The 21,734-nt window shown below is 37.0% G+C and overlaps 1 protein-coding gene across 2 annotated transcripts in view; it reads right to left on the bottom strand.

Moving 5' to 3' along the window:
- The window catches only part of LOC111871181 (splicing factor U2AF 50 kDa subunit), a 25,909-nt gene extending 4,623 nt beyond the window's left edge, over window positions 1–21,286 (bottom strand). Inside the window, exons 1-8 of one of the 2 annotated variants that reach the window (XM_023864083.2) lie at window positions 21,084–21,286; window positions 18,747–18,900; window positions 17,075–17,187; window positions 15,156–15,283; window positions 13,630–13,746; window positions 11,665–11,803; window positions 10,103–10,182; window positions 474–596 (exon numbers count right to left, since the gene is read on the bottom strand). In XM_023864083.2, coding sequence (XP_023719851.1) covers window positions 474–596; window positions 10,103–10,182; window positions 11,665–11,803; window positions 13,630–13,746; window positions 15,156–15,283; window positions 17,075–17,187; window positions 18,747–18,900; window positions 21,084–21,105 — 876 coding nt within the window. In that variant the 5' untranslated portion in view covers window positions 21,106–21,286. Of the gene's footprint in view, window positions 1–473; window positions 597–10,102; window positions 10,186–11,664; window positions 11,804–13,629; window positions 13,747–15,155; window positions 15,284–17,074; window positions 17,188–18,746; window positions 18,901–21,083 lie in introns of both variants that reach the window. The other variant, XM_023864082.2, reaches the window with a different exon arrangement.
- Window positions 21,287–21,734: the final 448 nt, after the last annotated feature.

Below are 21,734 nucleotides of genomic sequence, written 5' to 3'. Positions count from 1 at the left end.
AAAAAAAAAAAAAAAAATTATGTAACAAACTTCTTATACATTAAGTTACTTCTTTGAATAAACATGAAATGGAAACAAGGAATTTTGTGGGGGAGCTACAAATAGCTTGAGAGCAGTGACTACATAATAACAAGAATCAAAACAAACCTTACGCATTAAGTAACAAATTATTAAAATATTTTACAAAAACACACAGTGTTAAAAATATCAATATTTCTATAGACTATATTAACTGCAGAAACACATTTGGTTGTGGGAATTACCTATATGCGTCAGTGAACTTATTAACATTATCCATAAACTAACAATATCAAGAATGAATGAGCTACTGAGCTAATTTTTAGAAATGCTGATAAGAAATAAGGCAANATCCATAAACTAACAATATCAAGAATGAATGAGCTACTGAGCTAATAAGAAATAAGGCACAACATGCAGTTCCAAAAATACCTGACAATATGACCATTTCCCACCTGATCTGTCATTGTTACATCAGCATACTCGCAAAAAGCATAGCCCTTGCTGAGACCTGTGGCAGAGTCTTTTACCAAGTTGAAGGCCCGCAACTGTCCAAATGACATCAGAAGCTCTTTCACCTGTAGGAGAAACAATCACCATTTTAGCACTAAAAACAAGCTAATATTTATATACCCACAGAATGCTACAAAATCAAAATACAAGAATTATGTGGCTATCAATGAATTGCATTTCTTCCGATTCCTTTGTACTTTCATCAATTACCTAACATTTGGTTTAATGTTCTACGTATTACCTCCATTTTCAACTCACCGTGTAAAAGAATACTGCATATGCGAACAAATATAGTGAATGTGTATTTGAAAGAAATTTTAAAAGCAAAGATGACACATGTCAAAATTAATCCATGGACTAAATTCCATGGTTACAAAAATCTTTTACTTTAAGAGCACTCTTGAATTTGGAAAAATAATCACAGGAAGTAATTTATGTAACTTATTCAAAATGGGAACTGGCAATAATGATCTTTTGTATGGTTTTTATTTTACTTTCATCTACCAAGGGAGAACATATTTTTATGCAGCAGAGAGTCTGCAAACTTAGAAATGTGTTAACGCACGTGCTTCATCGCCTTCATGGTCACCCTATTTTGACAAACCTCACGGAATCAGAGATAGCCCAAATTAAAACACACAAATGAACTTTTGTCACATTTTCACAATTTCAATTTAAAAACCATGTTCACATTTCTACAAAATCAAAATGAATTTGCCATCATTAAATGTGCCTATGAATTGAATATACAGCCCCAAAGCAAATATAAGAAACAAATTAACTGCACGCTGTCAAATTACGCACATGATAAACAAAAATGTGAAGATATGACAGCTACAACAGATTGCTTTTAAGAATAGAAACCAATCCAGTTGACATTATCCAGCTGAAGACAAACTGTTAATATAATATGCAAACCAAAAATGCATAACCGTGTTCTTCAAGGCTTGCCTTAATTTTCCATCATCAAACAAATGTCCCAGAATGAGGTCACAAAATTATTTTTGAAGTTTCAAATAAAACCTTTTATAATGTACCACTTGACCATAATCTGACCAAACACGAGAAACCATGCCATCAAATTATATATTTTCAGTGAGAATGCAAAATGTCATCTACAGTTGAAAGCACTTTGTATCGTCTGATTTATGTTCATACAAAGCTTCCAGGGGCATCTTTAGTATAATAACAGTAATTTTTGTTAAATATTAAACATAAAATTGAATGCAATGTTTCAAAAGCTGGATCTGCTCCCAGAACATTACATTCTAATTTAAATAGTGGATCTACTTAGTCCAGGAAAGTAGCAATACCAAATGCAGAACCTGTTTCAACAAGGCCATTCTTCTCATGATCTGTTTTCTACCTAATTTCTTGTCTTCCCTATACATACAATATAATCATGTATCCAACAATAATATTATACTCCAGCTACTTAAGGACATGTATTGTTTTGACATTATCCATAGTCCTGTCTATTTTCTAAAAACAACCTTATTTATTTTTCAGAACACTTTGTTTTGAAAAATAAACAGGACGATGGATAATGTTCAAAAACATAATACAGGGTGTCTACAAAAGGTCTGACAAATTTTGATCTTTAATAATTTGGAAAATAACGAAGATGGAAATAAACTGGTTACATTGTTGGATTGAGAAACTCAAAAAGTTTTGTGTCTATTGTTAATAAAGTTGTACATGTGCTCCATTTGTTGCACGTAAAATATCAAGATGATATTCGATTTCTTGCCAGGTTCGGGCAAGCATACCAACATCCACAGTGGTTATTGCGTCTCTTACTCTGGTTTTTAATTGATCGATGTCTCTCGCCTGTGTCTTATAAACAATGTCTATGACATATCCCCAGAGGCAAAAGTCCAGTGGGGTTGTTATATCTGGTGATCTTGGGGGCCAAGAAATTGGACCACCTCGTCCAATCCATCTTCCTGGAAAATGTTTGCCCAAAGCATCAAGAACTATGGTGTTCCAATGAGGTGGCGCACCTTCTTGTTGGAAAATGATTTCAGGCTGAAGTGCTTCAATTTGCGGGAATACAAAATTCTGCAACATGCCTAGGTAAATGACTGATGTGACTGCCCAATTACTCGATCATGCATAAGAGCACATGACACATTCACTTTTGGGGAGTCTCTTGCCATTTCACGGTATTCATGAGGGTTCTCTGATCCCAAAATGCGTATGTTATGGCGACTGACTGTTCCAGAAATGTGGAAGCAAGCTTCATCAGAGAACAATATGGTTGTAAGAAATCTTTCATCATTCTCTATTCTTCGTAACATATCTGTTGCAAAATCTGTGCTCGTACTCTTACCAGAGTAAGAGACGCAGTAACCACTGAGGATGTCGGTATGGTTGCCCGAACCTGGCAAGAAATCGAATATCTTGACATTTTACGTGCAACAAATGGAGCACATGTACAACTTTATTAATAGATACAATTCCAGCTATGGCTGGAAAACCACTTATTCTGCTGATCCTGCAATATTTTAACAAAATTAAGGGCATTATGCTGGTCGAAGATATTCTAACACAAAACCAGACACTCACGGTACCATGTCATGTACAAAAATATTTCTCAGTGTAATTTAAATAGAAATTTATACATGAATGTCTTCAGCTGGACTTTGAAACAAATCGCACACAATCAGAATGCACAAAGTACGTAAAAAAATGACTGTCACTTACCTTGAATATGGTGATATTAAGGGCCATGGGCCTGCAAGTTCAGAGACTAACAACACAGAAGAAGCAGTGACAAAAACTCTGCTCACAATACAAACAGTTTTTCTAAAACTCATTTCTGTGACTAATGTTCAAGTAACAAAAAATTTCTACATCTCTGTCTGCCGTTTGAAGCATAGTCACATTTTTATTTGAAGTATTTCCACAAGCAAAACATTCAAATGCAAAAGCACTGCCTTTATCACCACTCTTCGCAGTCACCCAAACCCACTGTCAAATTCTTACATACCAACATCAACTGCGGCAACCGCATTAAAACTTCGGGCTGGAAATTCATTATGGACCCCCAAAGCATTAGTGTCTGAGAAAACTTGCCTTGTGCGATCCACCACAATTGTGTGCGCTTGTGTGTTCAGCTCTCTCTCTGTTATTATCGACAAGCAAAGGATGGGTCTTACTACCCGCGATACCTTAGCTATGACAGAAGGGGGGAGAAAGCAGAGGCACAGATGAGTGAAATTTTCAGACTGATTTCATGTTTCTCTCCAGTATTGCTTTTGTTTGCAACACAAATTAAATAGTGTCACAGTGATCAACAATCACGGGACATGCTCCTTCCTGTTATGTATGTAATCTCAACATTTTCCCTTGACATGCAAAAATAAGGAAAGGAAAACAAATCCTGTAAAAGAGATATGTCCCCTTTGCTCTTACTAAATATATATATAAAAAATACTGATACTAATTATATGTATATACTTCGAAGATCTGAAATATTTCACAAATTCTAAAAACAAAGTATGCTACTATGAGAAATTTGTTTTATCCTGGAAATATTTCACAAGACCTGCTGAAAGTGGGAAAATGAAAAAAACAATCTGCCATCAGTTGCACTGGCATGAGAAGTTCTGAAAAGAAAACATATCCCAGTCTAATTTTTGCTTGCCTTAACCTGGAAAATTTCATAACATATCCCAGCACAAATCAAACTGAGATTATCATGTCCCAGTCTGCCTGAAAATGAAGTATGTCTGACCTCTGCTGATCTCCTTGCCTTGGCATAGAATGGTATGCCCACTTCACCTAGAAAAACCTGCAACAGAACGCTGTGGTGTTGCGTACCAGATCAAAAACTGTAACGAGAAAGCTGAGGAACCAACAAACACCGAAAATGGTGAAGTGCTATCAAAGCACTGCCACACATCCAACTGGTGAGAGGAACCAGGTCCTGTAATGTAACGAGGTCCTAAACCAGTGAAACACAGAGAAACAGGAAGAGAAATGTACATGATAAACTGAACTGACCAGACAATGCCAACCCTGGACAGAAACTGTCACCAGCAAAATTAACTTCTAAATGTTCTGGAGATTTAGAACATATTGTCGGAAATGACGAACTGAACAGCAGCCTCAAATGTCCAATACATGAAGCCAAAGGAGTACAATAAAAACCACTTGCAGAATTTCAGAAAACAGCACTACTAACAAAAGTAAATATGCAAGAACTACAAGGTACATCCAGTATGTACAAGCAAAGATCACAGAAGTAAAAAAATGTGTATGACACAAAAATACTAGACAAGAAGGTCTTAAAAAGCTTCACTTTAGTTGTTTGAAACTCATGTTTATTGAAATGTAATCCATCAGAAATGACAGAAATGTTGTAATTCCTTGAGGAAACCACAAAATTAACACTGAACATTTAGGTCAAAACCCCTAGAATGATGACACACAAAGAATATTATTTGTAACATGGCAACAATTAACCTTCATGTGAATATCTGGGTGACAGATCAGTAGTATCACACACTCATCTTTAGTCATCCATAAGACTGACACTGCCTACTTGGAACTTCAACTGTTCTCAACCACTAGAGCCCAAAACAATCCTTTCAAACGCCACCATGAGTACTGCCCAACAACTTTCTAATTATACACATGGCCCTGTTGGTCTTCCCTACAAAAAGGTTGTGCATAACTTGTCAACTTGCAAGTGACAAACAAAACTTAGTGTAAGGGTGCTGTAAGCAACAGGACTGTTCCAGGCCACTGCTTTTAGTTGGAGCAAGAATGTATGAGGCTCAGAGAGGGCAGCAAGAGAAAGAAGGCGGGTGCACTTATGTTAAGTATAAAATTTCATCTCTGTAAGCCTGTGATATCAAAACCCATTTTTACTGTCAAAACTATGAAGACAGCATCCATTCACAGCCATGCCTACATCAATGAGACACGAATCAAATTTTTAAAATTGGGGGGGGGGATCCAGAGAAATTGTTTTCCAAAACTTCTTGGACATTATTTAAATTATCAGCTTCTTCTTGCATCAAATATGTTCTCTACAGAATATGTGTGATTTCTGGCAAATTACAACACAATTTTCATGTTAAAATATGCATAACTTCTTCCACAGGTAACTGAAGAAGAGCTCGAAGGATTGCTCAGAATATATAAAATCATGATTCATGGTCGGTACTTCTTCAAATATAACATGACAAACCTGAAATTTCAATTCTTGTAATGATATCTACATTTTTTTTTTAATTCTAATGCTGTATGATCAGTCTACTGTGAATTAAAAGCAAGCCAGGTTTTATCTTCATGAAGACTGGCACCTGTTAAAATATTGTAGATAAAAAAAAATTAGACTGCTTATGCCATGCACAAATGGTTATGTAACCAAGATACAGATTAAACTACCTTACAGAGGACTTAAATCTTAATAAGCCAAAGACATACCGTTATGTCTTTATATTGACAATTTTGTTACTTTACTAAAATTATGGNCAGTTTGAACTCTTCTAACTAAATTTGTAATTTTCATACATCTTGTACTGTTGCTTTGTGAACTGGGTTTCAGTTTGAGAGGCAGTTAATCTATGTTTCACTGTTATCCATTAGCTCAGAATACAAATTGTTACTATGAAGAAAGCAGTCTCTGGGATTTGGCACCGTGTATATGTGGTGTTAACCGACGTTCCTCCGAAACGTCGGTTAACACCACATATACACGGTGCCAAATCCCAGAGACTGCTTTCTTCATAGTAACAATTTGTATTCTGAGCTAATGGATAACAGTGAAACATAGATTAACTGCCTCTCAAACTGAAACCCAGTTCACAAAGCAACAGTACAAGATGTATGAAAATTACAAATTTAGTTAGAAGAGTTCAAACTGACATCCCTTGAAGATCACTCCACTCACCCCAAACAGACAAAATGGTTGCATCCAAATAAGAAGCCGAGTATTCTCACACCAAATGTCAGGAGGCGTTCCAGGTAATACAACAGTTATGACTGGGAAAAGGTTACTGCAAAAATACTGCAGTACTAACAAGCGTTAAGGATAGTGAAAGATCTTGTCTGGTAACAGGCTTAAACGCTAGATCCTAACACCTTCTGAATATAAAGCGGACAAATGCTGTAACAACTAACAATGCTCTCAGTGGTTTTGGAGCAAAACATGCTAAGACAATTCAGTTATCATTCTCATCCTAATGCAATCAATCATACAATTTAATGGAATTCAGTTTGAAGAGAAATGTGATGCACTATTACACCACATACTACTAGGAAATGGAAAACTATGTAAAGTACAACAACACAAATTCTTAGAAAAAATACAAGTGATGATAAATACAATGGTTTTCAGATGACTGGAAACAACTCACCTAGACAACAAAAGAAGAGCCGATTCAAATGGTGTAAGAGTACGAACTGAACGAATTCAAATAACCGAAACATTAACACACAGGCTGAACATAACGAACCATCGAATATCAAGAGTCCCAAAAATAGAGATGGTTGCTGCTCTTGGTTTTCTTATGTCCTCATCCTTCAGCAACGCCAGTAGCTCTATACAGTGAGGAAACAAAATGCGCGCCTAAAAGAAAAAAATGATGTACTTACCTCTCAACATTCATGCTTGAGACAGTGGGAACTTTCATCTATTCACCAATTTCAAAGTACAAATAGAACACACATAAGTATAATCCAATTTTGTTCATACAGGGCTCGACTGAAACTGCACTGATTATCGGTTGGGTTGTATTGACTTTAACATGAAAATGATCCTCTCAAAAGTATACAGCTTTGCACTAATTCCAACCACTCCACAAAATTAAATGAATTTGCCTAAAACACAATTAGTACATCTTGAAAGAACAAATAACCACTGAATCTTGTTCAGTTCATCAAGCCGTATCAGAATTCTTGTTAACTCACACTCGTATCTTTTTTTTTTTTAAATATCGGTACATTGCTGTAGGTCATAACATGTTCTCGGTATTATTTTAAGCAAAATACTTTGTTTTACTGACACACATTTTCTAAATACATAAGCAAATAGCATTTTGCAGATGGGAAAATCTTGTAGAATCACAAAAACACAATACTTCAGTCACTAAAAATGTTTCCATCCCATATTTTTTATTATTGTACTCATTTTATTTTTTTTATATTTTGTATATTTTGCCAAGAGAGCATATTACAGTTACAGAAATGCAAAAGGGAGCCCTGTCCTTGATCCACCCAAAGAGCAACACCAAACTCACATGCCAGTTAAGTGACTTGCTGTGAAACTTGATACACTACCACCGGTCAGATGCACGCCCACACTTGCAGTGTACTGTGCACTGAGCCCTCAAGAAATGAAAAATTACCAAATTTATGTGCACAAAATTCAAATCTGGCCCACACACAGGTCCATATTTCTTAATTTATAATATGAAAGCAAACTGTTCCATAAATGTGTCATAAATTTGGATTTATATATATGTATACGACTTATTTTAGGAATCTGTAAGTGGCTGTGGCAACTACATTTACAGTACTGACATCATTACAATACAGAATTCAGCAATGAACTTTCTGTAATATTATATCAGGAATAGTTCCAAATGATATTGATATATTTTCAATATAACATAATTAGCAGTCAAATTTCCAATTAAAAGGAGTTTAATGCATTTTACATGCAGAATTTTATCTTAAAGATCTGGATTGTATTTTCCTTATCTTTACTAATGACTGTGTCAGTATTTCAAAGCAATGAAAGGTTTTTCCACCTCTCATAAGTGGTTCAAATTGATTGGCTGTAGAGGACTATGTATGTCTAATGAAATCTTGTTCTTTGCTATCAATGTAATCAGTGTGTTTCACACGTTTGGGTACATAAGATCAAAGACATATATTAAAAAGTCCCACTGTCCCAAGCTGCAGTTCTTCTGTCTTCTTCATTAGCGGTCAATATGTGAATAAGACACACAGAATGACCGACCAATTGAAGTAGAAGCTGTATCCATGTCTTGCCTTTACCTAGAAAACCTATTGGGTCAATTACAACAAATGCATGGCCAAATCTGGATGCCACTGCTTTGCACAAACCCTAAATTCCAGTGTTCATGTGGCAATGCCAAGCAACACAAATTCATAGCAGAAAACAGATCCAGTCTTGTTGGTACTTTATCAGGCCATTAAAGAATTCTGATTCATACTGGGCAAAACTATTGCATGATTACACATGGAACAGACATAAATTTTCAACCTGTCCAACGAAACTGAATTATGTTGCTAGCTATCAATAATTTATCACATACTGCATTTCTTTACAATAGTCATTCATGCACAAAATCTATATAAGATTAATTGTAAATGATACACAGGTTTGAAGAATAAAATAATTAGGTCCTGTCTAGAATAGAAATGGAATCACACGGAAGGCATTTATAGGACAAAAACAATACTTTCCGAATACTTCAAATAAGTTAAATATATGTCACTTGCATTGTTATAAGCTATTTTTATGCAAACTGTATTAGCTGAACTCCTCAACTTGACATGCTGATGTCTGTGAAACAGAAGGTTAAGCATATCTTGACCACCATGGCCTATTTAAAGCTTTACAAGCCAACAAATTCATAAAATCACAGCTGTCATTAGTGCTGTTTATAAAGCTGGAAAGACTAGTGAAATCAGATCCAAGCTGACGTAAAAGCAATGTCACTGTTAGGGAAATGATCCTTCACAACTCAACTGCAATGGGTACAAATAAAATACTACTGATCAATTCAAATTGGAAAGCGTGGCAACAGCCACATGTACAAAATGATGACATATTAACAGAGAAGTTCAACTAATCATTCAATCTATACCGACTACACAAAATAATCCCTTCTAAACTAAGACACTTTAGAACTATCACCACTGTCTGTAACCTTCTATGAACTCTGTATACCACATTCAATTGCCACGGTAAGACTGAACCTTCCTGCGTTTGCTGCACACGATACATAATGACCCTTAACAATTTTAGTGTTACAATGATATGAAATTTTCATTACCCTGCTGTAACATTACTCTATTTAACACATCTGCTCCTGTCAACGAGCCTGGCCATTTACAGATGCTGTGTCAAAACTATCACAGAGGACATTTTTCATTTAAGACTATACTTTAATAAGTATATAATTATTCTTTCTGAAAGCACACTGAGCAGTGCTTGCAGCTATATTTTGTGATTTCCTGGACATACACAGATTGTTTACTGTTAATTTCTTTATTGTGATATACTGCCCACTGCCATCATATAGCTAAAATTTGTGGACTAGGACGTAAGCCAGCCCCATAATGAGCTGGGAATGAAAGTGTTAATTACATTATATAAAGATAATAAGTGACTGCCAGAGCGTGAAAACGCTGGCAGTATAGAGGGAGGTGCTGCCCACTTCAGCTACGCTGAAATAACAGGGATATGACTGCTCTGCAAAGATTCAGTCTTAAAATCAGGGTCAGAATAAAGTTGCATAGTGTTTCCAGACAATGGTTCAAACCTGTTACGCGACGCAATGCTGACATGACAGCACAGGCTCACCTGGTCTTCGTTGAGGTAGTTTGGAAGGCCACCAATGAAGATCTTGTGCGGCGAGTCAGGGACTACCGTGCTGATCACGCCTGCTAAGCAATAAACAAGACAACCGCTTAGTGGCAAAGGACCGTCTAGAAAACTGAATCGTTCAAAATATTACAAATAAAAGTGTTCATATTCTTAACTGATGGAAAATAAAAAGTGTATGTTATTAAAAACAGGCATTTTCCAGTAAGAATATGTCAGGAAACTATGTCATAAAGCATAATAGAGGCTACAGCAATGTGAAGTTTCAAACATTATATAAATCTTCAACATTTTCCTTTTTACTGCTTAAGATCATTAATTCTGTCTCTGAAATGTTCACCTTTCTTTCTCCTGAAATGTCCATTAATTTCATATAATTTCCATTCATGTGGTTTGGATTCTTCAACCGCTCCAATGTAACCTGTTTGCATGGTCTAAAACTGATAATTACCTAGTCTCTTTGGCTGAAATTGTGATTTTTCTCTGTTAATACTTCCCAAGCCCCATCAAGCTGTTTCAAATTTTTAAATGATATTGTTCTTCAAAACCCCACTGTCCCTGCTAGTTTCCTGTGCACTATCATTCATACAGTTCGGAAAAAAAACTTTCTTTCCTTCTGCAATAAATTTTCTAATTAAAACTTCACACAGTTGGTACTTAGGAAACTGACAAAATACACGCTCAATTTCCTCAGACAAATTGTCCTGTGTACCGTCACTTTTATCCTAAGCTAGGGAATGTACATTTGGAACAGCATCATTCCCACAACCACTTCGTATTATATATGCAATATCTTATCACTACCAAACTCTGCCCTCATAACTGCTGATACAATTTCCTTATGAATGAAAAACCTGTTCATGGTTATTAACATTTCCTTTTCCACAGACAAATATGTAATTCTCTATAACACTAAACAAAAAAAACTAGGACATGTATAAAACCTATAATCATATACAAAATTTCAGTCATGATCTGTAACATATTTAAAAATTCTAGCCATACTTATAGAGTACCTAATGACTAAAACTCACTGTAGAGCCTTAAAAAAATGGAAGTAACAAGCCTTAATGTGACTCACAAAATAAATTACAATATCCTTTGGCATGATGGGTATCCTGACAAAGATTTTACAGCTAAGAACAGTTACCAAAAAAAAAAAAAAAAGGGCAAAAACCAAAAGAACAAACATAAATAGGACAAAACAGGTCAGCCTAAAAAATTATATAGCATAAAACTGCAGGATAGACACTGGACAAGCCAGAAGAAAACGGATATTTGCTCTGAGAAGGAACAGGCATAAGCCTCACCTTGAATCTGATGATGATAAAAATATTTTCTAACATACATCTCAAATTACCACAGAACGCCTACGAAATTACTGTTTACAAAGAGATTCAATATCCTTTATCATCAAAGCCATCCTACATTAACTATTATAGTTAGCCCAAAGAATATCCAATGTCCTAAAACATGTCATTTGAAGCATTTATTTTGTAGGTTAGGGGTTAAAGTAAGAGTGATCCATAACTTACACATACCAGGAACATTCACTGATGGGTTTTCTGACATTCCTGGCATGGGTTGATAATCATGGGGTCTTCTAATTTTTAAACTCTGTCCTTTGAAGTTGATACCATCAAATGCCATTGCTTGAGTTGTCTCATCTATTGAACGGAACTGAAAAGTTAAAACAAATTAATTACAAAAGACACTGCAATATAAGATTTTTCAAATGCTTTTTACTGTTCAAACCATTTACTTAAGTAGTCTTCAAAATATATTAAAAAAAAAATGCAGATGGAATCCTAGTTCTAATCACTTGTAAACACATATTTCAAGATTAATTAACTTGCAGATTTTAATATTAGTAATGTTATAGGAATGCCTAGTGCCCTACACTGTATTTTTTCTTACAGGAACGAGATCGAGGATACCAGGGTATTTTGTGCTGTGATAGAAGGGTCAGGTCTTGGGGCGTACAGTGGTGTCATGTGTTAAATGATTATATCAGTTCTATTATTAGAATCATCACTGTATTATCTTAGTATATTATTATATCATTATTTATTATAATTTTATTTATTATTGTAAAGTCTTTCACTTGTCCTATATCATGTATAATGATCCATGGATATGAAGTAAATAAATAAATAAATATTTTATCAATGATCATGCTGTACATTATAATAAATTCTTTATAAGAAGTGGGCGTTTAATTAGATAGTGCTAGAAATATCAGCTGAATAAATATCCTACAGGATAACATTAAAATACCAGTCAGACAAATTGCTAGACATCAAAATCCTGCTTTGTAACCCCTGCAACAATGCCAGAAGAGCCTGAGAAATGGAAGGAAATTTCATTTCACTGCCAAACACTCTTATAATGTGGAGTTATAAATATGGACATATCAGTAAAAATGTATCTTCAAGAACAATTAATTTCAAGAGCCTTCTTATGCTGGTGCTACTGCTCGTTATCCTTCAGCGTTCACACACATGAAAAAACCCATTCAACCTCAGCTGCAAATGAGAACTCTTAAAGACGCCTACACTCCAGCTGAAGATTTTATTGAAAAAATAAAGGGTAAGAGGGAAGAATCAAGAAACAATACACTCAAGGATGCTATACTGGGTCTCCTAATATTTGCCTTTAAAATGTTTCTTTAAGAAAATAAATCCCAGACAATGAACAATATCAATTCTTGAATTTAATGTCACCCATCACATTCTCTTATATAAGAGTAAAGGCAGGGGGAAAAGCATATTCTGGCATGTCCAGAAAAATGTTGCTATTCTTAATTAAGGTGAAGGACACGGGTGAAAATCCTGCAGGAAAGTATGATCATATGAGAGTTTAACTTTAAATTTTCCTTAAATTTTTAACCATATTCAATTGTACCTTGACCTACAAGTTACAGACTTACCTACTTAAATTAACAGCCATTAAACTTACACTCTAAATTTTGAGACATCTGACTTCAAACTTAAGCTCAAGACCACAGACACCCCACGTCTGGCACACACTACCAAGCCACATCCTTTCCGAAAACCTCCTAGAACCAGACCAAACCTTTGTGTGAGATGTCAACTTCATCCTTTACAAGTCTGTGAATGCTCTGGTAGCGTGCACCATAACTCCTGTGGCTCTAATTGTAACTGTTTTAATGATCCATTGTAAAAATTTTACTTACTTTTCATAGTTCAGATGTTTAATACTGCATTATCTGATGTCCCTTTAGTGATTTTATAACAGAATTACAGAAGATCAGGGGTTAAACTGTTGACAAATTAGTCTCAGCCTTGAGCTCCTATACATCCCATGTTATCCCACGATACAACGAAATCAATTTATGATTTTTCAACTTACAACCAATTTTTAAGAAACACAGTAACTTGTGTCTGAGGTACAACTGTACATTCCAGATATGTACATGTACATACACAAGAACCTGAGAACAGTTTGTTATAAGGATTTGTCCACATGAAAACAACAAGATGTACCTCCAAGAAAGCGAAGTTCTTGTCAAGATTGATCTGACAGGCCAGCACTGGGTTGCCAGCTGCCTGAGCTAAACCAGAAAGATGCATTTGTTGGTTGAAAAACTCCATCATTTCTTCCTGTAAGAAACCGATTATTGGTTTGACAACAAGGTTGTATAAGATATTCAGAATATAAGGTAGGCCGCACACTGGCATGCATCAAGACATGTAACAGTCAGGACACGATGTCTGTAACCTGATGCAAGGAAATGAGCACAGCTGAAACAAATGAGATTATCAAAACCACTGCACACCGGTCTGAGTCATGACTCAGACTGGCGTGCAGCGGTTTCCATCATCTCATTCGTTTCAACTGTGCTCCTTTCTTTGCGTAATGTTGCAGACATTGTGTCCTGACTGTTACATGTCTTGATGCATGCCAGTGTGTGGCCTACCTACGAGATTATCAATTATCTGTGTGCTGATTATCCACTTTGTGGATAAATGTCAGGACATTTTTTGAAGGAACCAGCATCCAAAAAATTTAACAAAGAAACAAGCCTGATAACATGCACAGTGTCATCCACATAGGTAAATATTGTTCTTGTACATTCATGAAGTCCACTGCATCAGACAGTAGTTACAAGAATAAATCACTTGGGGGGGGGGAGACCACTTTCCTCAAAAAACATTCGTTAAGAAAACTGGTACTTTCTACATATTTCTGTGTTATAATAATAGATGTTCCTTACAGAAATATAGTTAATTTTAAATACAGCACTGTTATATATAGCCAAGTAAGCACATAAATAAAGAATTAAAATGAATTGCATACTGAAACAAAAAAAGACCTCCTGTACTGTATTTTACATAAACAATACAATAACTACAGGTTATCTATGTAAGATGATGATCAATAAATGAATTAACACAGAAAAAGAAAAACGGAGAAGAGCAGTTAAAATGGCACATGTTTAATAAATGAAGTTCTCATTTTATGGGAAACATCAAAATCATCTGTTTTCTGCAAAGCCCAGTATGTTGCTATCTGTGTGCACATTTTCAATATTTTTAAAACTATTTCTTAAGGATCCATTATATGACATGAAGGATCTTACAAATGAATGCTGATGGTAATTTTCAAGCCGTTACAAGTGAGTTAAGTAAAATATTCATGAAAATGCTGACTAAACATCTGAGTAAAGCATTAGTGTTCTATTCAATAAAGCTTTAAATAACGCTTGTAAAATGGGAGATGTCGTATTTAAAAAAATTGAATACAGTTGATAAATTCTAACAATAATTCTACACACCAGTTTACTAAATACCTCTGCACAGACCACAATTACTACATATTTGTGCAGTGTTGCAATTTTTACCCAGAAAACTGAAGTTGTGCACAAATGTACAAGAATTCTGTAGCAGTATATTCATATATAAAAACTGTTTAAATGTTTTAAGATGAGTTTCTTACATTTGCACCACACAAGTACATCAAGCTGCGTTTCAAAAACTGTTACAGACATAAAATGCCACATGTACCTTACCTCTGTTACTCCAAAGGGGATGTTGCCAACATAGAGTCTTCGAGCTTGCCTTGTTATTGTGGAGCCAACGACAGGAACGGCAGCTTGGGGAGTGTCGGCAACAATGTTCGCCGGAATCTGGCCAGCAGCTGAAAGTATGTGATTTATTGAATTTTCATTCAATTAAACTCAGGGATGATAAAATTGAGTGACAGAAAAGCAAGGGCAGTTACTTGCTGACTGTAAGCACGTTACAAAAGTAATGGTTTGTTTTAATATATAAATCTGTTTAGGACTGAATGAGCTGACACTTCAGTTGGAGTTCCCTGTGCTGCTTCTAACCTCTGTCTTTGCAAATGAAATGATGAGCAGACAAAAAGAGCGCACCCTCTTGGTTATACTGTGGTTTCCTATTTAAAGCGCTGCTTTTATTTGTGTGTCATAAAATGATATTGTAACGTGTTTTGGTTACTGAAGATGCCGTAGAGATCGTTAATTGGTTTATTTAACAACCTACTAGTAACGGCTACAATTAATTATAACACAGTTGCGGGGTTTCACAATTTATAACCCTATTCGCAAATCAGTTCACTCTATCTTCAGTAGACTACACGTTTCACAATACGGGAGCTATAAAAGTGTCACTCTGTTACACACTCCCAATTACACAATTACACACATGTCCGGATCTTCCTGTCGCGATGGCTGCTATATTCCAACTTGACTCGTTGGCTGCTGCCTTGAGAACTGTTGATAACACACTCGCTCGTAGGCTTGCTCGGAACTAACTCGGGAACTGTCTTCAGCGATGGCCACGTTACAACTCAACTCCGCAGGCAGCGCATCTCTCTTATATAGGGGCTGTGTGTGCCTGTTACGTGTCACATCACAGTAGGAAGCGGTGCCGCGTCACCATGTTGCATCACCGCGCATTGCGCGTTACATCACCGTGGGGAGAGTGGCGGGGCTGGGACTCGCCTATTACCATAGTAACGCGAGCACTACGTTACCGCCACGTACTGCTTGGGAGGTGGGTGTCCTCCGTTGCGCAACATATGCATGTCTACTGCCTATTAAATCCAGGCCTCATCTTTTTCTTGTGTACACTGGGAGGGAGGGAGGAAACCAGACGAACTAAACAGCAGCATGTGTAAAACAAAGCTGGGCAAATTGTGGCCCACAAATTTAGTGTAAATACTAAATCTGGGGGCACGCAGTAGCGTAGTGGTTAAGGCACTATGCTATAAGTCGGAAGGTCGCGGGTTCAAATACCGATGAGGTCACTGGATTTTTTCAATTGACCTAATCCTTCCGGCCGCACTATGGCCCTGGGGTTCACTCAGCCTCTAATAGAAATGAGTACCAGGAATTAAATAAAATAATTTTCCTGGGGAGTAAAGTGCGGCCGGCACGTAAGGCTGACAACCTTGCCGCCATCTGTGAACTGATTGTCTAGATAATGTGGGAGCCTCAACGTCTCACAACCCTATGGGCCTTCACGGCCTGTTACAGGGATAGCTTTACTTTTTTTTTTTTTTTACTTTACTAAATCAGGTCACAAACTTCCTGCAGGGGCTGAATTTTCATCCACTAAATGTGGGTAAAATGCTAGACTGGAGAACACTGAAACAGTATAATTCATGCACCGAGTATATTGTACTTTACTCAGGACTCTAAAAAAGGAATGCAAAATGTGGGAAAACCTTAAATCGAGACTCCAATGTAACTCACTAAGAGAAAGCATAATGGAAATCCAGTAATACAGACTGGTTCAATAGAAGGGTATTCCAGCAAACTTACCCATACACACAATACTGCAAAAGTGCAACATGCAGTTGATAAAGTTTAGATGAAGTAATTTTCTGAGGAATACCAATATTAACTCATAGCAAATATGCAACAACTTTAGCAAAGAAAATGATAATGCCTTCAAAGCATACCTTGCATGGCTTTATACTGAAGAGGTGTGATGTGTTCAAACCCTGGTGGAGGTACATCCCAGTATAACGATGGTTTCCTCCGTCTGGAACGTTTGTCCTTCTTACCCGGAGAACTGTAATTCAAGACTTTCACTGCATTCAAACTCCAAAATATAAATTCGGTCCACCTTACATGCTCACCTACACACAAAAACACTAACAAATGCAAAAATTATGAAGTTTCAGTGAGAGGCCACACCATAACTCAAGCAGATAGCTGCTGGTTTCCGACCGCAGCGGCCTGGGTTCGATCCCAGGTCTCAAGTTGGATTTGTGGTGGACAAAGTGGCACTGGGGCAAGTTTTCTCCAAGCACTTTGGTTTCCCCTGCCAATCTTCATTCCACCAAATTCTCCATCATCATAATCACCTGGGGCAGGTACAATAGGCTAATCAGTGGCTGCTGTGCCGAGTGGACCCAGCTGGACTCCACCCCCTCTAAGCGAATTTAAAAAAATTTAAGTTTGCTATGTGGTCCATTGAAAGAAAACAAAAGTTTCAGAGTAACATGTCTCCAACTTTAGGGTTGAAGAGTTACACAAGCAAGAAACCAGCATGAAACAAGCAGAATATAAAAGCTTGCTGTCTGCTTCATGCTGGTTGTGGGAAGGGATTGACACCAGTACCTGCTGTGTTGCAACATTAAGTCATTTCACTGCATAAGTTGGCTCATGTGGTAATGCATTTGCCTTGTGTTTGGTAAATGTGAAGCTCAAATTTGACAGATACTATCATAAGCGAGATGTTTCTGGTTCTCCTCAGTACCTCTAGGCAAATGACTGGATAGTACTTCAAATTAGACAACTGGTAGGATCCATACCCTTTCAAGTTCATTATTCACTAATCACCCTACCAAACAAACAAAACAAACTCTGTGGCTTGAGTCCAGAAGTGAACTATACCGACCGAGTGACTGCTGCTTGTCGGCAAAGCAAGTCCCAACTTTAGTGGATAGAGGGTGCTGCGTGGTCAGCACAACGAATCCCATGTCCATTAATTTCAGTTTTCTAGACCAGAGCCGCTACTTCTTTGAAACAGCTCCTCAATTATCCTCATGTGGCTACATGGACCCCATTCCAGACCCACTACTTCTCAGAAAATCTGGTAGCACATGGAATCAAACCCAGACCTCTGACCACTAGACCAGAGAGGCGGTCAATCACCCTACCACTTAACACAATATAATCATATCTTCATCAGGTACACAATAAATACATTCTTTCGGGTTCTGCTGCCAGCCTGGGAAAATCATTCAAACACCTATGCTTCCTCCCACCTGGACACAACAAAGCCTGGAACCAACACCTGCCACAGTTCATTGTTTTTAGCTTCCTATATAGGCAACATCAGAAATCATAGAAAAACTCTTCCTGTTACATTTATTCATTTTATTCTGTAGGTCAAAATACACTGACATAGGACATGTCCATCATACCGTGGGGCAGCATGACCAACTGACAATATGTGAATCAGCTGGGACAGACAATATGGTTGGGTAAGAGAAGACAAAACTTAGTTTTTGTGTTGTGTCAAGATATTTCCATGGTGTAATGCTCAAAGCTTGTAAAGTACAAAGTAACAATGAGAAATATTTTCCATCACTAATTCACTCATTTTACACAGGATTAACATACCCAGATCTACTCCTCTTCTCTCTCCGTCTATCTCGACTACGTGACCTTGACCTTTTATCACGGCTACGTGATCGGGATCTTTTTCTGTGCTCACGTGATCTAGATCTGCGCCTGCGGTCTTTGTCTCGATCACGATCTTTTTCCCTTTCACGATCTGAAACATTAAAGACATGCAAACTGTCTGTCCTCAAAATGTGAATAAATGGAACTAAGGTCCCAGATCAATAATATGCTTTACTAATAATTGTATGAAAATTTAAAAAATTACTTAGGTTACTTTGTTACAAATTGAGTTATCAAACCCATTTCTGTAACAGCTTATGCAAAAATGTGCTGATATAAAATAAAAAAACTGAACAGTCCCAAATATTCCATCTCTTCCACTCCAGTGTCATAAATGCCATATGGTAAGTCTACTTTTTGTCACAGTCTATAATGTTGCAGGAGCTTGGATAGCTCAGTCACCATAGTGACTGGCTATGGGTGTGGATGACAGAGGGGTCAGAGTTTGAGTCCCTGTAGCATTAAGAATTTTACTTTCTCAAGTCGTCCAGACTGGCTCTGGGGTTCACCCAACCTCCTGTCCAATCGCTACCAGGGGCTCTTTCTCCTGGAGTAAAACACCAGGGGCGTGAAGCTGACCACTCACCTCCAGCTAGTGTTGATGTCAAGAAAATGTGCATCTATACATCCTTTACATCCAGTCTACCACATGCCTAAATAACGTAGTGCTTAACTTGAGTAAAGTACAAGGATGTTAGCTTGCTTTTTACCTTTACCTGAAATGTTGTTCTTGTTGCACCACAACGGTGTAGTTCACTATTGCAGTGAAGGAATAAACTACTATTCACTACCCAAAATTTTGGGGTCATTCATCAAACACAGAGTCGATTTTTAAGTTACAAAAGAGAGCCATAATGCAGGTAACCAAAACTACTAGCTGCAAACAGTATTTCAAATCACTACACGTATTACCTCTACCATGCCTCTATATATATGAAACACTAGTTTACATGAAATCCAACTCGAATACCTTCATAACCAATGCAAATGTACACTCATATAATACAAGAAGGAAAGAGGACTTATACATTGTTCCATGCAATACAAGCTTGTGTAAAAACAATTTCAATAATCTTGGTCTTCGTCTTCTAAACCACCTACCGCAATACATTAAAGAGATACCAGCATTATGTAAATTTAAAATTACTTTGAAAACATTTCTATTAAAACATTGCTTTTATAGCATAGATGAGTTCCTCTCCTATGTGGACAAGACTTAGTTCACATTAGGCTCATATAATAATTTAAAAGTAAGAACAATTGAGCTTAGCTTAACACACACTAGGAGTGTATACTGCGTAACTCTCTTCTTGCAGGAAACAGGACGCCATGTGCTGGAGAAAACACAGCAGGGACTATGGGATATGGAGCCGAGGCGGTGGGAGTGGTGCTGCTAGAAACCAGTGTATCTGGGAGGTCTTGTGACCGGCCAATTCGATCAAGGTTTTCCGTGGTTTTCCTTGGTCCCAGAGCAAATGCTGAGTTGGTACCCAAATTCCATGTTGCACTGCATGCTTCACATGCAGCCCCCCCCCAATAGTAACATCATGGAACTTATTATACTATAACTACACAAGAATGACATGTCTTATATCATGTATAATGATCCATGGACACGAAATAAATGAAATGTAGTACTACCAACTCCAGAGAGAGATGGGTTCAGCACACACATTCAAATATTACCAGGGCCGAGATTATACAAATTCCAATCATTAATATGAAATGCATCTTACATAAATATTATTCTAGTTCTTTGTGGTCGTTCGTAGTTTCTTTCACCTACCCTTGTATCAATTTGTGAAATGTGCCTATCGTGCATACTGTGTGCCTAATTAGATCGGCTCTGCTTGCGATGCCAATGACAAAAGCCTGGCAATCTCATTATCTGACTAAAATGTCTTCCGTGAATAACCAAAATATAATACTCTGCATTGCAATTCCTTAGAAACTGACATCTAGGTACAGTTCTTTCTACATCTATACGACTCTTACCGGGTGCTCCTAAGAACCTTCTTGCGCTCACCCAGCGGAATACCGGTTTCTTCTTGGAACTGTTTTCTTTCTAATCTTATTACCATGTGCAACATTAGGGCTCGGTGTACTACAAGTATTACGCAATATTAGATTAAACATAATGAATGTATAAACAGATATGCTACATTCTATGATCTCTTTAATACACTTCGCTAGGCGTTCATTTTCAAGGCTCAAAAAAAAAACAGCAGCCATCTTAATTCTCATTATTCTTTAGCCTATGTTGTATACACTTACCACCTTTATTCTCTTCCCCCATTGCGATATAACGGCTACAATTAAATGAAGAAATTTATTAAGCAATTTATTCTTTATAGAACAAAACGATATTTTAACAATATCGACATACAACACTCCAACGTTAAGCTCTTTACTACACTACAACAGAAAGGTACAGCGTCACCACCCGATCAACGATAAACTAGCCTCCACCAGACGCCGGTAAGTGCAAAGATAAGCAACTTAATGCAGTGGTTTTTGCAGTTAGCATGGTAGATCGATGGTCCTAACCGTCCTAACAACCTTTCTTGGAAAGGTAATTAAAGTGATAGTGGCGGCAGCTGTTAGCAGAGAGGTAAAAGGATTACGAAAAATATTAAAATGTATTATCTCCTGGGAAATGATACATGTAGTCTAACAGATATATAACGGCGTTTCGTTGGAACACACTGACTCTATCTTCAGAAACTTTGATAAATCATTCCCAGGTTATACGGAGTCACATACCAGGCAACAGTAATCGTCTAATTCAGAATTACGAGAAATAAAATCTTACATCAGTAATTAATTTTAAACCCTGATATTGCAAAGGCACATATTATACGTTTCGATAAAAGAGAACAGATGTTTACCGGCTAAATCAGTGTCGGCTCACGTTTATCACATCGG

Source organism: Cryptotermes secundus, unplaced genomic scaffold (genome assembly GCF_002891405.2).
Source record: "Cryptotermes secundus unplaced genomic scaffold, Csec_1.0 scaffold493, whole genome shotgun sequence".
NCBI lineage: Eukaryota > Metazoa > Arthropoda > Insecta > Blattodea > Kalotermitidae > Cryptotermes > Cryptotermes secundus.
This window is presented reverse-complemented; position numbering and strand designations above follow the sequence as displayed.